Source organism: Anguilla anguilla, chromosome 2, assembly GCF_013347855.1.
Source record: "Anguilla anguilla isolate fAngAng1 chromosome 2, fAngAng1.pri, whole genome shotgun sequence".
Classification (NCBI taxonomy): Eukaryota; Metazoa; Chordata; class Actinopteri; order Anguilliformes; family Anguillidae; genus Anguilla; species Anguilla anguilla.
This window is the reverse complement of record NC_049202.1, coordinates 5,733,968-5,748,087: the sequence shown is the minus strand read 5'-3', so window position 1 is coordinate 5,748,087 and position 14,120 is coordinate 5,733,968. Positions and strand designations below refer to the sequence as shown.

Genomic DNA, 14,120 nt, shown 5'->3' with positions numbered 1-14,120 from the left:
CCATGGCACGCAAGTAACACAAGTTAGGAGATAGGAACAGGAAGTGCTAACGGGCTACGTATTTCTTGTGCTAACGTTTCAGAAATGCCAGTCCGTAGTTGCGGTCAGCTCACTTACCACTGTCCGCACGTCAACCGCAAACTCAGCCCCTCATCTTTATCTGAGGAGCGCGTTTGTTGTTGTTATTTTTCTTCAAAGACACGTCTTTTTTTCAGCGGAGACGAAGCGGGCGGGGAGACATAAGATAACGCGTCGGAAACGCGCAGGCTTGGCGTGGCTGAGCGACGACGGAGCCGTGCCGAGGAGATCGCCGGCGAGTCTTTTTTCTCGTAGCTGTCGCTGGCATCGCTCCAGCAGCCCAGGCGGCGCCGCGATCGCACCTCGACGACTCCGCGGCACGCCGAGGAACGCTCACAGCGTCCGCTTCCCTTTTGCTTTTTTTTTTTTTTCTCAGAGCAGCGCCGTTATTATATTTTTTATGCTGCGTGAAATTAAACACCTTAACTGGGCCTAATCGAGGTATTAGTTCCCCCTGCGAAGTCACGCTGTGTCAGTGCATTACCTCCCGAGGAAAAACTCTGATTTTTTTACGATCATCATTTTTCACAAGCGATTACCGGGATGATTTACGAGACGCGAATCTGAGACTGCCGAACGTGTCGGAGAATCGGCTGTTCGGCGTGATAAGCGGAGGTTCTCCTCGCGGCGCGTGTTCTCATTGACGCATGTTCTCTGTCGAGCGACAGCGCGTGATCGTCCAACGTGTCGCTTGCGTCTGTAATTTCACTTCTTGCTCACCTCGGTGTCCCACGTTTTCCCAAAAAGCGACTGTCTCTCTCTTTGCAGAACGCCGACGCCAGCTTCGACTTCAGCAGCAACGACCCCTACCCTTACCCCCGCTACACGGACGACTGGTTCAACAGGTAACGTTCGCCCCCTTGTTAGCACGTTGCTAACGGGCTACTAAGGCACGGGCGCGATCGCTGCATGGGTAGGCTTAGCAGCGGGGGGAGGAGTTCGCTGAGACGGCATGTGGTTGGGTGGGGGGGCAACTCAAGTTCGTGATGGGCATGTTTCTAGAGCAGCGACCCTGCTGGGCCAACATTCCCACCACGAGGGTACGCCCACAAAACACCTCCGTAGGAGTGCTGCGAAAACACAGCAAACCGTTCATCCGGTGTGAACTTCCTGCTCAAAGGAAGTGATCGTTTGAATCGTAACAGAGCCTTCCGTCTGCTAAGCCCGATGCCAGCTTAGAGCTCTTTAAATTCAGTTACCGGGCAAGGGGCACGGTGTACTTCACTACCCGGGCTTGGCTGCGTTCAGGGCACATCGATTACAGGGAAGTGTGCCTGAGGTCTGAGCAGATTCTGTGGTGAAAGCTGATTGGTCAGGTGCACATCCCGCTCTGTTAATTCGGGGCAGATGAGTGTTAAATCCATGCCGGCTGATCCTTAATGGATGCTGTACTCCATTATTAGCATTTAGGGAGGTCGATCCGGTGTCATAACTGGCCGTTGCTCGGTGTGCAAAACTCCCGGCAGGCCTCTTTACTGGGATCATATTATCCCCCCCAACCCCCCCACCCTCCCATCATCTTCCACCTACAGAATGACATGATTCTCCTTCAAGGGCAGCTAAAGATTCATTTCCTCTGCTTCCAGATTTCTCCTCCCCCGTCTCTCTCTCTCTCTCCCTCATATCTCTCTCTCTTTCCCCCTCCTCTCTCATCGTGTCTCACTCTCCCTTGTCTCTCTCTCGCTCTCTCTGTCTCACTCTCTCCCCGTCGTCTCTCTCTCACCGTCGCTCTCATCACCATCTGTCTCTCTGTGTGTCTCTCATCTCTCTCCCTCGTCTTACTCCCCCTCTCTCTCTCTCTCTCTCTCCCTCATCACCCTCTGTCTCTCCCTCCCTCATCTCTCTCTCTCTCTCCATCTCTCTCTCCCCCTCGCCGTGGCGACAGCAGTGATCTGGAGCTGATTAATAATATCTTGCGGTCGGCCCCCTAGCCGCGTGCCGTGTGCAAAGCTAATAGTCTGATTATTTATAAATAGCATCCCTTCTGTGGCCGCGGCTGGCAGGATGCGGGAGGAGGCTGCTGCAGTAGCTCGGCGCATTCCTCTCTGTGTTCGCCCCCCCCCCTCCTACCCCCCCACCCCTCCCCCCCCACCCGCGATGCTCATTCCGAATCCCGCAAAACGGTTCGCCGCTTTCCTCTGCCGGGAATCTGTGGGGTCTCCTACCAAGGAATCGCCGGCCTTGCCAGTGTATTTAAAAAAATAATAATAACAGTAAAACCTAATCCATCAATCCCCCTGTTTTTAATTAATCCCTAAAAATGCCAGTGCATTAGTGCCAGGCCTTCAAAGCACATATTCAGGGCTGGGGATTGTGGGATTTATGCAAATTGAGACAGGTTTCTCTTTACAGATAGACGTGTTCCGGAGTCCGTTGTGTTGGTGGTGTGCGTGTGTTGGTCCGCGAATCGTGAAAGATTTTTTTAAGGGACTTTAACGTTTAATTCACTGTAAAGGAAATGGAATTTGAATGCACAGAGCATGAAATCTCACAAACTATGTTGTACCATATTAAACATGCAATACAATAGTTGTTTCAGTTGTCAGATATCAGTAACCAATAAACACTTATAGATAAAGTTTACCTCATAAATGTATCCATTCATTTACCTGTTTTTTTCAGCCATGGAACCAGGTGTGCCGGTGAGGTTTCAGCTGCAGCCAATAACAACATCTGTGGTGTGGGCGTCGCTTTCAATTCAAAGGTGGCAGGTATGTCAGAACACATCCACAAACACTCACACACACTCGCACACACACACACACACACACACACACACACACACACACACACTCTCACACACTCACACACACACACACACACATTCACACACACACACACACACACACACACACACACACACGCTTACACACACAGACTCGGGATCGATTCACACAGTTACAGCTGCATCTGCTGTTTCCACGGTGACAGATGATAAATTGCAGAGGCAGGTTCCAGCAAAATTTAACAGCCTCGCGCACTGTTTGGTAATGGACAATATCTCCATCCCACACCTCCTGACCTTTGGATGCTGGCTTTGTAAATCATGCCCTGGAAAAACAAGCAGTGACAACTCAGTTCATCTTTGGACTTCATTTCCCACGATTCCCTGATGATTTGGCACCACTAAGAGCAAACAGGAACAGCAAGTACAAAGAAGCTGGCATCCGTAAAACCCTGATATCATATGAATTCGGTGGGAGAATAAATAGGATCTGAGAACCATAGGAAGGGGATTGCTGGTTTGCAGAATCTGTCAGATCTCATATTTTTACCCCTCCAGCTGGACAATTTTAGAATTCTGAGATCCAAGTATGCCCCAAAAAACTAAAATGGAGGCACTCCAATGAAAAGAGTGCCTTCCTTTTTGGTTCTAGTTTAACAAGCCATCATTAAACAAGAGGCTCCCTTATGGACCGAGAGTGCAGAGGGCATTTTCAGAAGGCAGGAGGATAAAGACACAGAATCTTCAATCACCGCCTTACACAATACGAGAGTGCCACAGAGGCCTTCCAGCAATTACTCCGACCCTCTGGAGCTTTCCTCAGATAAGATATAACAGGCACGGCGTGACTTCCGGCCGGGCAAAAAGTTATCTCACAGCACGAGTCTCAGACTCCGGTCCTGGAGGAGGCTGAAGGTTTCTTTTTTTGTGATTTCCTTTCAATCAGCAGCCAATTTAGGGCCTTGGGAACAAGGTGTGCAGACCCTTTAGCCGGTCAGTGGCTAAAAAATAAGCACTTAAGGGCAGGGACCAATCAAAAACCAGCAGACACAGTAGCCCCCTCCCGGGATTTGAGTTTGAGCTCTCCTCCTCCGACGAGAAGCGAATTTGTAATCGCCTCTGTTAATTTTCAATGGGAGCCAAGTCTTCGCATTCGCAAGGCATTCTGGGATAGCTGCCGACTCGAGACCAGCTGGAGAAGTGACCAGAAGGACGGAGAATGGTGGTGTAGTAACCAATCAGGTTAAAGATCTGACGATCCTAAATTTCCCCCCCCCATTTAAAATTTTTATCACGTCAAGCGACCGACTGTGGTAGGCGAGAGCGACGCCAACTGATCTCGTCGGAGAATGTGTGGCTTCGCCCTTCGAGGAAAACTGCTACGAACAAGAGGCGAGAATCCTCCCACTGACTGTATATGAGCACGGCCATTTTACGTCATCAACCTTTCGTTTTATTTTTTATGTCTTGGTCTCTTCTCCGACCTGCAGGCATTCGGATGCTGGACCAGCCCTTCATGACGGACGTCATCGAGGCCTCGTCCATCAGCCACATGCCGCAGGTCGTCGACATCTACAGCGCCAGCTGGGGACCCACCGACGACGGCAAGACCGTGGACGGCCCCCGCGAGCTCACCCTGCAGGCCATGGCCGACGGCGTCAACAAGGTACCGCTCCGGCAAGCGCCCCCCGAATCGACACGCCCCCCCAAAATCACCCGGCCTCCTGTCAAGGCTTGTTACGTTTGAAACAAGAGCGCTAAGTCCGCCACAGCTGTCGGGTCAGGATTCCCCTTTGTCTGGTTCTGTTTGTCGGTTGAAAAATGATTCCGTTATTATTCCGTGTACAACCTATAAATGCAAACATCTGGTGCGTCCAGCTGTGGCTGAGAAAGGCTTTGATGGCAAACGTTCAGCAGGATTAATTTATCTGAACACCGCCCGGCTTAACTACATCTTCTCTGTTATGATTTTTTTTTTTTTTTTTTTTCAACATGCGTCAGAAATTGACCCGCTTATGAATATTAAATGTCTTGATTCGGGGCAATCGCCCATTTGGCGGGGAAAGAAGCTTCCGGAATGCCTGAGAAACAAACGAGCGTCGTCGCGGTTTAGCGATTAGCACGCACGCGTGCGCGCGCGAGCATGTTCCCGGTGACGGTTTTAATTACCCCATCGATTAATCATCGAGCTAGCTTCAGGGAGGCACGAGCTAAGGGAGCCAGCCACAGCACATCACTGAGCAAGTGTCGACACGTAGCGACACGCAAATGAAAAAAATAAAAATAAATACTGATCAAGCGTGGCGCCGTTCGGCCCACTTGCAACGGTAGTCACTTATGTAAGCCGCCTGCACCCTAAAAATCTCACTTCAAAGAGAAGACACCCCCAATTATAAACAGGCTTTTTTTTTTTGGAGCTTTCCCTGCTATCCAATGGCAGTACAGGAACAGTCCCAGCACTGATCACCAAGTCACTTCACTCCAATTAAGCCACTCGGCTTACGTCTCTAACACGGTCTTATTGGGTGAATCGGCGTCGCCGGTGAAATCCCCCACCTGAAATTTGGTTCACCGGCAGTGCTGAGTTTACACGGCAAATCGTTCAGTGTGTTAATTCAGCTCTTAGCAGATTGCACATGAGTCTAACAGGGGACCGCGTGTACTCTGCAAGAGTGGGTTTAACATTGAGCATTTTCTTCTGGAGGAACAATTTCCCCATTTCAATTTCTAAGAGCAGAAGCGACACTTCTGCACAGTTCAAACGTCACTTTGCAATTTAAATTCCCGGGGACGAAAATAGACCGTTAGATGAAATCATCCTTGGTGGAAACACTCTGAATCTGTGAGCTGAAGAGGAAATCTGGGGTGTTCTCTTTGAAAAATGTGCTTCAAATGTCGACCTTGCTGCACCATTTATCAATTATTTATATGATTTTTTATCCACTGACCTTTTTTTCACCAGGTAGCCCCACTGAAATCTATTTTTCATGCAAAATTTAGCATGTGGAATTGAAGTCGAAATAATTACAGAAAGGCTGTAAAATGAGAAACTAGCACAGGTAATTCTCTTTAAAAAAAAAAAAAACAGTATGGCTGACTTGCATGTTAATATTATGAAACTATTAAATTATTTTTCATAATTATGCTACCACCAAAAATAAATTACTGTCCGGTACCAATAAAATAAATTGAAATAAAATAAATAAATAAATATAATGGAGGCACGTTGCTCGTCAGACAACACAGGAAAATAAAGATGACTATCGGTTTAGAGTCGGTGTACTTCTCTAGTGAGCTGTCGCACGGAGTACTTTTATCTTAAGAGAAACTGCCGCTGTGATGTGACCTTCGCGCGAAGGCTAAATCAGGAGCCAGCCAATGTGCCGTGTGCAGACACCTCCACGCGCAGTGTCTCGTAAAACCACTTTGTGTGCTTTAGCCGGAGTGAAAATCAATGAAAGCAAATAAAATAAGTGCTATGGAAACTCAGACGTGTACACCCTGAGAGGAAAATAAAATAATTATTTTGGGAGTGTGACAGGAGATGCAGCTCTAGTGGATGATGGCCTGCCCTTTCCATTTTTACACAATTGTATGGGGTTGCTGGGCGGCTCATCCCGTTAAGGCATTAATTTAGTGACGCGGATGGGCCCCACAGTCTGATATCAGTTAAGGCCCTGATCTAGTGCATGAATGGGACCCACGGTCTGGTATCAGTTAAGGCACTGATCTAGTGCATGAATGGGACCCACGGTCTGGTATCAGTTAAGGCACTGATCTAGTGCATGAATGGGACCCACGGTCTGGTATCTGTTAAGGCACTGATCTAGTGCATGAATGGGACCCACGGTCTGGTATCTGTTAAGGCACTGATCTAGTGCATGAATGGGACCCACGGTCTGGTATCAAAATGGCCGCACCGGTACCAACTGTGGCCGTCAGCCCCATAGGGTGAAGGACAACAGGCTCTGGCCTTGCCCCGGAACGAGAGGGTCAGATTGTGAACTTCAGCACAATAAGCAGCGGTTGGCATCGAGAAGCTTTCGAGGAGAGTGTGTGTGCTCCTCTGGCACTCTCCCAGCGGTAGTCACGGCGACAGATAGATAAAACCGGGTGTGTTCCAAATTTGTGAACACAAAATGGCGGCTGTGTCTCTCCCAGGGCCGTGGCGGGAAGGGCAGCATCTACGTCTGGGCCTCGGGCGACGGCGGCAGCTTCGACGACTGCAACTGCGACGGCTACGCCTCCAGCATGTGGACCATCTCCATCAACTCCGCCATCAACGACGGACGCACCGCCCTCTACGACGAGAGCTGCTCGTCCACGCTGGCCTCCACCTTCAGCAACGGCAGGAAGAGGAACCCCGAGGCGGGCGTGGTGCGTGCAGTTATCCCGCTATCCCGCCTCTTATACGTGTCCCATAATCCCCTGGGTTGTCTCAAGCTGGTCTAATGGCACTGCATTTTGTGTGTGTGTGTGTGTGTGTGTGTGTGTGTGTGTGTGTTTTTGCTTTTTTGTCTGGTCTCCAGACATCTCAGTCATGCAGTTTATTGCTTTTCATGACCATAGCACTCGAGTTTGAACCAGAAGAAAACCTTTCTCGTCCGGGATTCTTGCTCTCCCACCAAAACAAGAATCGTACATTGCATATGTTACGCTGCACCTGAGCCACTGTAAACACAGCCGATGCCAGGTTTGAACCAATAGGAAAAGGTTTTATACACCAAAAGCTCCTAGGGAGCATACAAACAACCAGCAGCCCAATGGGTGAGCGCAAAACAAAAAGAGAGAGAGAGGGACCCCCCCAGAACTTATCCAGTCTACCTCCTTATTTAGGTAGCTTCTCCTGGGGAAGTCTTTACCTGGGCCTCTGCCAGGACTACGGAAATCTGAAATAAAAAATATGAAAACCTGCACCCCCCATTGAGAGCAGAAGTATGTAACACAAATATTTTTTAAAATATCCATTAAGACTCATCCAGTTCACTCAAAGGACTAATCTATTTTTTGGCCTACTTACAAATGAAACCAAGTACATTCCAGCATACATGCGATAATATTTCTTTTTAAGCTCATTGCCTTTTATAACTCACACTGTGCATTGTTTAGCTTGTGATTCCAATTCCTCCCTCTCTCATTAAAAGGAGGTTTATTACCCAGTATTCTGAGAGGTGGGATCTGATGCATCCAGTTATTTCCCCATTAGTCCTGTCGAGTGAACATGTTTGAGACACTAGGGATGTCCAGAAGGATGTTTTTGCTAAGGAAAAAAGAGTTCATCTCACACTGCAGCCAACATTAGTTGAATATATTCATCAAAAATTAATAGAACAACATTCTTCTGAGATAGTTCCAAGACATAAGAAATAAGAGCATTTATGAATCTAAAGTTGAGGCATTGAAGTCTTTACAGAATCCTCCTAGCTGGATGAAAGTTAATCTCAATGCTATTGGGGCTCAGAAAAGTAAGAGCTTGAGCAACTTAAATATAAAATATGACTTATTGGAATGATTTTAAGACTACTGTCACTCAGTATTTAAAAGTTAGGTGATGAGTGTCAACCTCCTCAGAGTATGTGGAATTTCATATGACAGTTTGTCAGACTGGAGACTATTGTGTCAGGAAATCTCATGAATATCTTATGGTGCTTAGTGAGTTTTGTAACCTACATCTCTCTCTCTCTCTCTCTCTCTCGCTCTCACTGATTTTGAACATAACAACTTAATGCTTTTATGTTTCGTTCAACCATGGTGAAAAGGGGAAGTGTGTCTTTGGAAAGATAACGCCACAGTCATCAGGCGTATCTGTTTGAATTAAATCTTGGTATAAAGGAGTGTGTCAAATATTTAACAGGAAGCCGATCCTAACAGGTCAATAAATGAAGTCTACGTTTACAGTGCTCAGTGTTTACAGACTGCAGAGGGAGGCAAAAGCGCTGGGCGCCTTTATTTGAGTTTCGAATCATTAAATAAATAGCCGTGGCCAAGCTTTCATTTCTAAGTGCTTGCTTGCGTTTCATCGTGTTGGCTGACATTTTCCTTGGACACGCCGTGTCCACGACTGTTTTCTCGAATCCCCAGAAAAGGCGTCTTTTTTTCCCCCTCTATTATTCTACCAGATGTTCACCTGCTGCTCCCCATGAATGACAAGACTGCACACTTTTCCTTTGTTGCCATCTGTTTGGTGGTGTGTACCGTTACACTGAGGGGTTATGTCCAAGCCCCCGGCTTAGAGATGTTTTGTCCCCGATTTTCCAGAGCAGAAGTTGTGTGCCGTGCGAAAGAGCACAATTGGGAGAAGATGCACAGAACATGTCCTTAATCCTGCCCCCCTGCTTTCCCGGTCAAACCTCTCCTGCGCTCGCTCTGCAAAACTCTCATTAATCCAGTGCCATTCTGACTTTTAACCCAGAAAGGAGAACGAAAGATTTGCTTTGACCTTTTTTTTTTTTTTTTTTACAAGCGTAGGTACTAATCCCATAATGGATACCTCAAAAAAAAATTCAGTACCCCTTGCCTTTCTGTTTAAGCCAGATGACTTGATTAAGCAAAAAACTTGAAGCACTACAAAACAAGAGCCCAGCTCTCCACGGGGCTACTTTTAGTTATCATCAACAGCCTCCAAAAAACCAACATTATTTATATTGGATATCCAAAAAAAAAAGGCTGATTTTTGCTGACTGTGCATAATCGCTGCTCAAATAATAAGGACAATTTTAGCGAAACAGTGGGACTGAATCCTGATGGAAAGGAACATAGCGCTCACTAAGGGAAAGGTTTCCGTATTGTTAGCGAATGTTGTGAAAGTTGTATGTTTATTGTATTTTTTTTTTTAATTTTCCCATAATTCCAGGCGACCACGGACCTGTACGGAAACTGCACGCTGCGTCACTCCGGAACGTCGGCGGCGGCGCCCGAGGCGGCCGGCGTTTTCGCCCTGGCGCTCGAGGCAAAGTACGTACGCCGCTCGCAATATTTTCCACGGAAAAAAACAGACTGGGGGGGGGATTAAAAATGCATGAAGCAATCGCACCTGAAAGGCAGTACTTTCGCGGGTACAAAAAAAAACAGGGAATTGTTTGCCACAATAAAAAAAAAAATGCGCTCACGTCCGTGAATTCATTTCGCCAATGGCCAGGTCTTACTTAAGGGCTCCCATCTCATTTAAAGCATTCACCCAATGCACATTGTTACGATTGTGCAAAAAGTTATACGAGCGGCCCTTTTAATATGAGCCTTTGTATCTTGCATTCTCATTATCTTGGCGCACATAATGTGAGCTGACGTTGGGGAAAGTTACTTTGGAAGTTTCCCAATTGCCTTGCAAAATTAGCCTAAAAGGCCGACAATTACTGAGCCTCGTCGGTTACCATGGAACGAATCGTGCTTTGTGTTGGTCCGGCTGTTCCCTTAACAACCCACGCGGTACATTCCGAGCATCACAGTTAATCACGAAGTACACGCGCGGTCCGCGTGCTAACCTTACCCTGCAGTGTGACAACACAGCTGCTAGCCCACAGCCACCAGCTCGGCAGCTTGTTTTCAAGCTATATTTAATAAGTGAGCCATGCACGGAACACGACCAAAGGCAAGATAAGGTGCAGCGTAAGTGCGCATAAATGGACTTCTGAAATAAAGAATCCACGGCAAATAAAAATCAAAATCACACGAAAGAAACACGAAGCGATGTATGTTTTTGTTGTTGTGGGCCGGTGAAGACGGATGTCTGTCTGTTCATTTTTCAGCGTAGTAATAAAAAAAATATATATATATTAAAAAATGCTAAACGAATGTCGCGGAAACGAACGTGTCGCTATGCTCTCGGCTGCGTGCGCTGCGCAACAAATCTCGCGGAGCGCGCCGCTCGTTTGGGGGACGTTTCTCATTTTCCGCCATTCGCTTCCTGCTTTGATGTAGCCGCCGCGGCTTCGAGAGCCGGGACATTATTACGCCATTAGTTATCAGCATCCTGCGCGCTGCGGTTTGGAACAATAAGAATAACGTCGCTTGAGAGCGTGCAGAGGAGGAGCGCGGGGTTTTGCCGAAGATGAACACGAATTGTCGCGTGAAATCTCTTTTTTTAAATTTTTTATAGCCAAGTACTCCTCTGCCTTTGCGGAGACGCAAGCTCGCCCCTGACTCACCAACCGGCCTACTAGAGCATTCTGGACGCTTAAGCAGACCCTTGGGCCATTAGGTCTTTAATAAAGAGAAATACAGTCGACAGAGCGGATCCTTTGAGCGGATTATCATATTAAAGCAATGGCAGACAAACTCCTTAGTGCAATTTCCTTTTCAGCAGATTTTATACAATAAATGTTTTTGAGTTCTCGATATGAACTTAATATTGTTATTTTTCTATGGCAGGTTTCCAAGTTCAGTATCAATAATTCATTGACACAATATTATAGACAGAAGATGTAATATCTCCAGCATCGGCTCGCAATATGCAGTTGGAATGTATTTATTTTTTTATTTCAATGTTTTAGGTTAGCTGGGGTGGGGGGGGGGGGGGTCTTTCTCATCTTGCTTTTATGACCAGTAGCCCCTTCATATTTTCACCACACGATCGCGATGAGGATTTTTCCGGTAAATTTCCGTCCTGACTTCCGTCTCCTGTCCCGTCCCCCCCGCCCCCCCCCACCCCCCCCCACCCCCCCGCGCGCAGCCCGGGCCTGACGTGGCGGGACATGCAGCACCTGGCGGTGCTCACCTCCAAGCGGAACCAGCTGCACGACGAGGTGCACCAGTGGCGGCGCAACGGCGTGGGCCTGGAGTTCAACCACCTGTTCGGCTACGGCGTGCTGGACGCCGGCGGCATGGCCAAGATGGCCAAGGAGTGGAAGGCGGTTCCGGAACGTTTCCACTGCGTGGCCGGGTCCGTCCAGGAGCCCCGGTGAGTGGTCCGGGGGGGTGTGGGGGCGGTTTAGCGGCCTAAAATCCGTCTCAGGGTCTGTCGCCTTCAGCTCCTGCTTACTGAAGCTCACAGACACCGTTGTTCACCACCTGCTCTAGACTCTCAGAAATAAAGGCTCGGTGGAGGTACATTTCTGTTCTTGAGGGAACACATTTCTCAATTGTACGCTGAAAAGTACAATAATGTTCTATTTGGGGACTAAGTAAGTACCTTTTACAAGCAAAAAATGGTACAAATTAATTAGGTATTGCTGGCTAGGGGTACAGGTTCATATGCCTATAGGGTGCCACCCCAGTGACAGGTGTCTGTACCTTTATCTGTATTTCTTCTTAACTAATTTTCTGAGAATGTAACTGTTGACTGTAAGCTGTTTCTCAGCCTGCATAAGAGCTTATAGTCATTTCAGAGAGAGAGGGAGAGAGAGAGCAATGGGGTTCTTATGTACTAGGGACCTGATATACGAAGGCACAGGCAAAACGTTTTATCACACACAAGACTAATAACACAACCAGTGATTGGTGCAAAATAAATACCACGGCCAATCGTTGGTCATCGTATTGGTTGAAGCGTGTGCTAATAGCTTTTGCACGTGCTAAAGGCCTTAGTAAATCACGCGTGTGTAATACCATAGCAACAGCGTCGATCCGGCTGAAGTAAGATGCGGTGGGTGGTTACAGTGTGCGGAGAAAAGGAACGTGGAGGATTCCTGGGGGTTTCGGTGCCTAACTGGGGTTCCACTGGAGTCGCAGTGCGCAGGCAGCGGGCTAAACGACAATTAGCCAGGGATGCAGGCGCACGAGCGAATTTAAATAAGACGGGCTGTTCTGAGCATGTGCGGGGAGATAAGCCTTTATTACTTTCCCTAATTATTCCTCACAGCCTCCGTCTGAAAGACCCCCAAGCAAATGGGCTTGGACTGTAGCCCTATGTGTGTGCGTGTGTGTGCGTGTGTGTGTCTGTGTCTGCGTGTGTGCTTCTGTGTGCGTGCGTGCGTGCGTGTGTCTGTGTCTGCGTGTTTGTTTGTGTGTGTGTGTGTGTGTGCCTTTGTATGTGTGTCTGCATGTGTGCGTGCGTATGTGTGTCTGTGTGTGCGTGCGCATAGCCACACAGACATTGTTTTATTTAAATTCTCATGACAAAAACATACAGCCATTATTCCTGTAAGCCCGTGAATAAGGGAAGAAATTGCTCAGGACCCAGGTGTCCCAGAATCCTCTGTTTTTCAGGACACCTTGGGTTTTTTTGGAATGAGGTCAATAATCGCCATGACAAAGGACTGGGACTCAGGTCATATTCCCCCCCTAGACTTTTGCTAAATATGAGAAATGACATACACAAACACTTCCACTGCAATTAAATGTGAATTTCTGTGCCAAGTTGTGCCCGACTTCGTAAAAAGGGGGAAGGGGGATTGGGGGGAGGGGGGGGGGGGTCATCTTTGGAAAGATTGCAATTTAACAACCAGCTGAGAAAACCAATTTTCTCTGCAGCTGCAACAGCAACCACAAAACATGTTAAGCTGTCCTGTTAAACCAAGAAAATCTGAAATGTCTGCAAAGCTCTTCAAGAAGCCTTGAAGAAAACTGTTTCTTTACAGTATTTTGAAATTGCTAAGTTCTATAACATGCTGTTAAAAAACAATTTAAGTAGGTCAAAGTCCTGGTCTACTCAGCTAGTATACAGTTGTATTGTAACTGAACAGTAGCATACATTGATATGTACTATCTATGTACTCAGATTAGGATGTCTTTCACTGGGCTAATCTTTTGGTAATCACTCACTGTGCCTTAGCAAGAAAAGACTTTCAGAAACATTGAATACGACATCCAGGTGGCTCATTCTGACAGCCGAGGGTTTCAAAAAGGAACCAAAATAAAAACGAAGTACGTCACACAATAAATGTCCTGTTCTATTCTCGCTGTCCTCGTTTTCCCTTGTTTAGACATTCTGCGTGAACCGCCGTCCTCCAAAAAATGTTTTATCGTGACTGCATTCCCGCTGTAATCATATTATTATATCTTATTATATCTGACCCTTGCGCTTTCCGTAGAGTAAATCGTGGGAGTGTTCCTGAACCTTGGAGACGACAAAGATAGGGAACAAACAGGGGCCTTTCCTCTGTAGCACTTAGCTGTCTGTTAAGTGTTTTACTGAAGAGTGGAGCATTGTGGCCTTTTCATTCCAGGCAGCCCCATCATGCACTGCTGTCAAAGAATCCTTAAGACTGGCGGTCAATGAATTATAGCTAAAAATGAAATACATTTTACTTTTTAAATAAAATTAGCATCCACCCCTTTAAAAGTAATATACTGTAGCATATTGTAATTAACAAATAATCCCTGGAATATGTAACAAAATAAATAGAAGCTTTTGGCAGGGAAAAAAACAATATCAGTTTGT

At 47.1% G+C, this 14,120-nt stretch overlaps 1 protein-coding gene across 1 annotated transcript in view; it reads left to right on the top strand.

Annotated features, from left to right (window-relative positions):
• The window catches only part of pcsk2 (proprotein convertase subtilisin/kexin type 2), a 34,298-nt gene that overhangs the window by 18,326 nt on the left and 1,852 nt on the right, over positions 1-14,120 (top strand). Inside the window, exons 6-11 of the mRNA XM_035400972.1 lie at positions 847-923; positions 2,701-2,789; positions 4,294-4,469; positions 6,965-7,180; positions 9,657-9,757; positions 11,472-11,699. Of these exons, the coding sequence (XP_035256863.1) occupies positions 847-923; positions 2,701-2,789; positions 4,294-4,469; positions 6,965-7,180; positions 9,657-9,757; positions 11,472-11,699 (887 nt within the window). The remainder of the gene's footprint in view (positions 1-846; positions 924-2,700; positions 2,790-4,293; positions 4,470-6,964; positions 7,181-9,656; positions 9,758-11,471; positions 11,700-14,120) is intronic.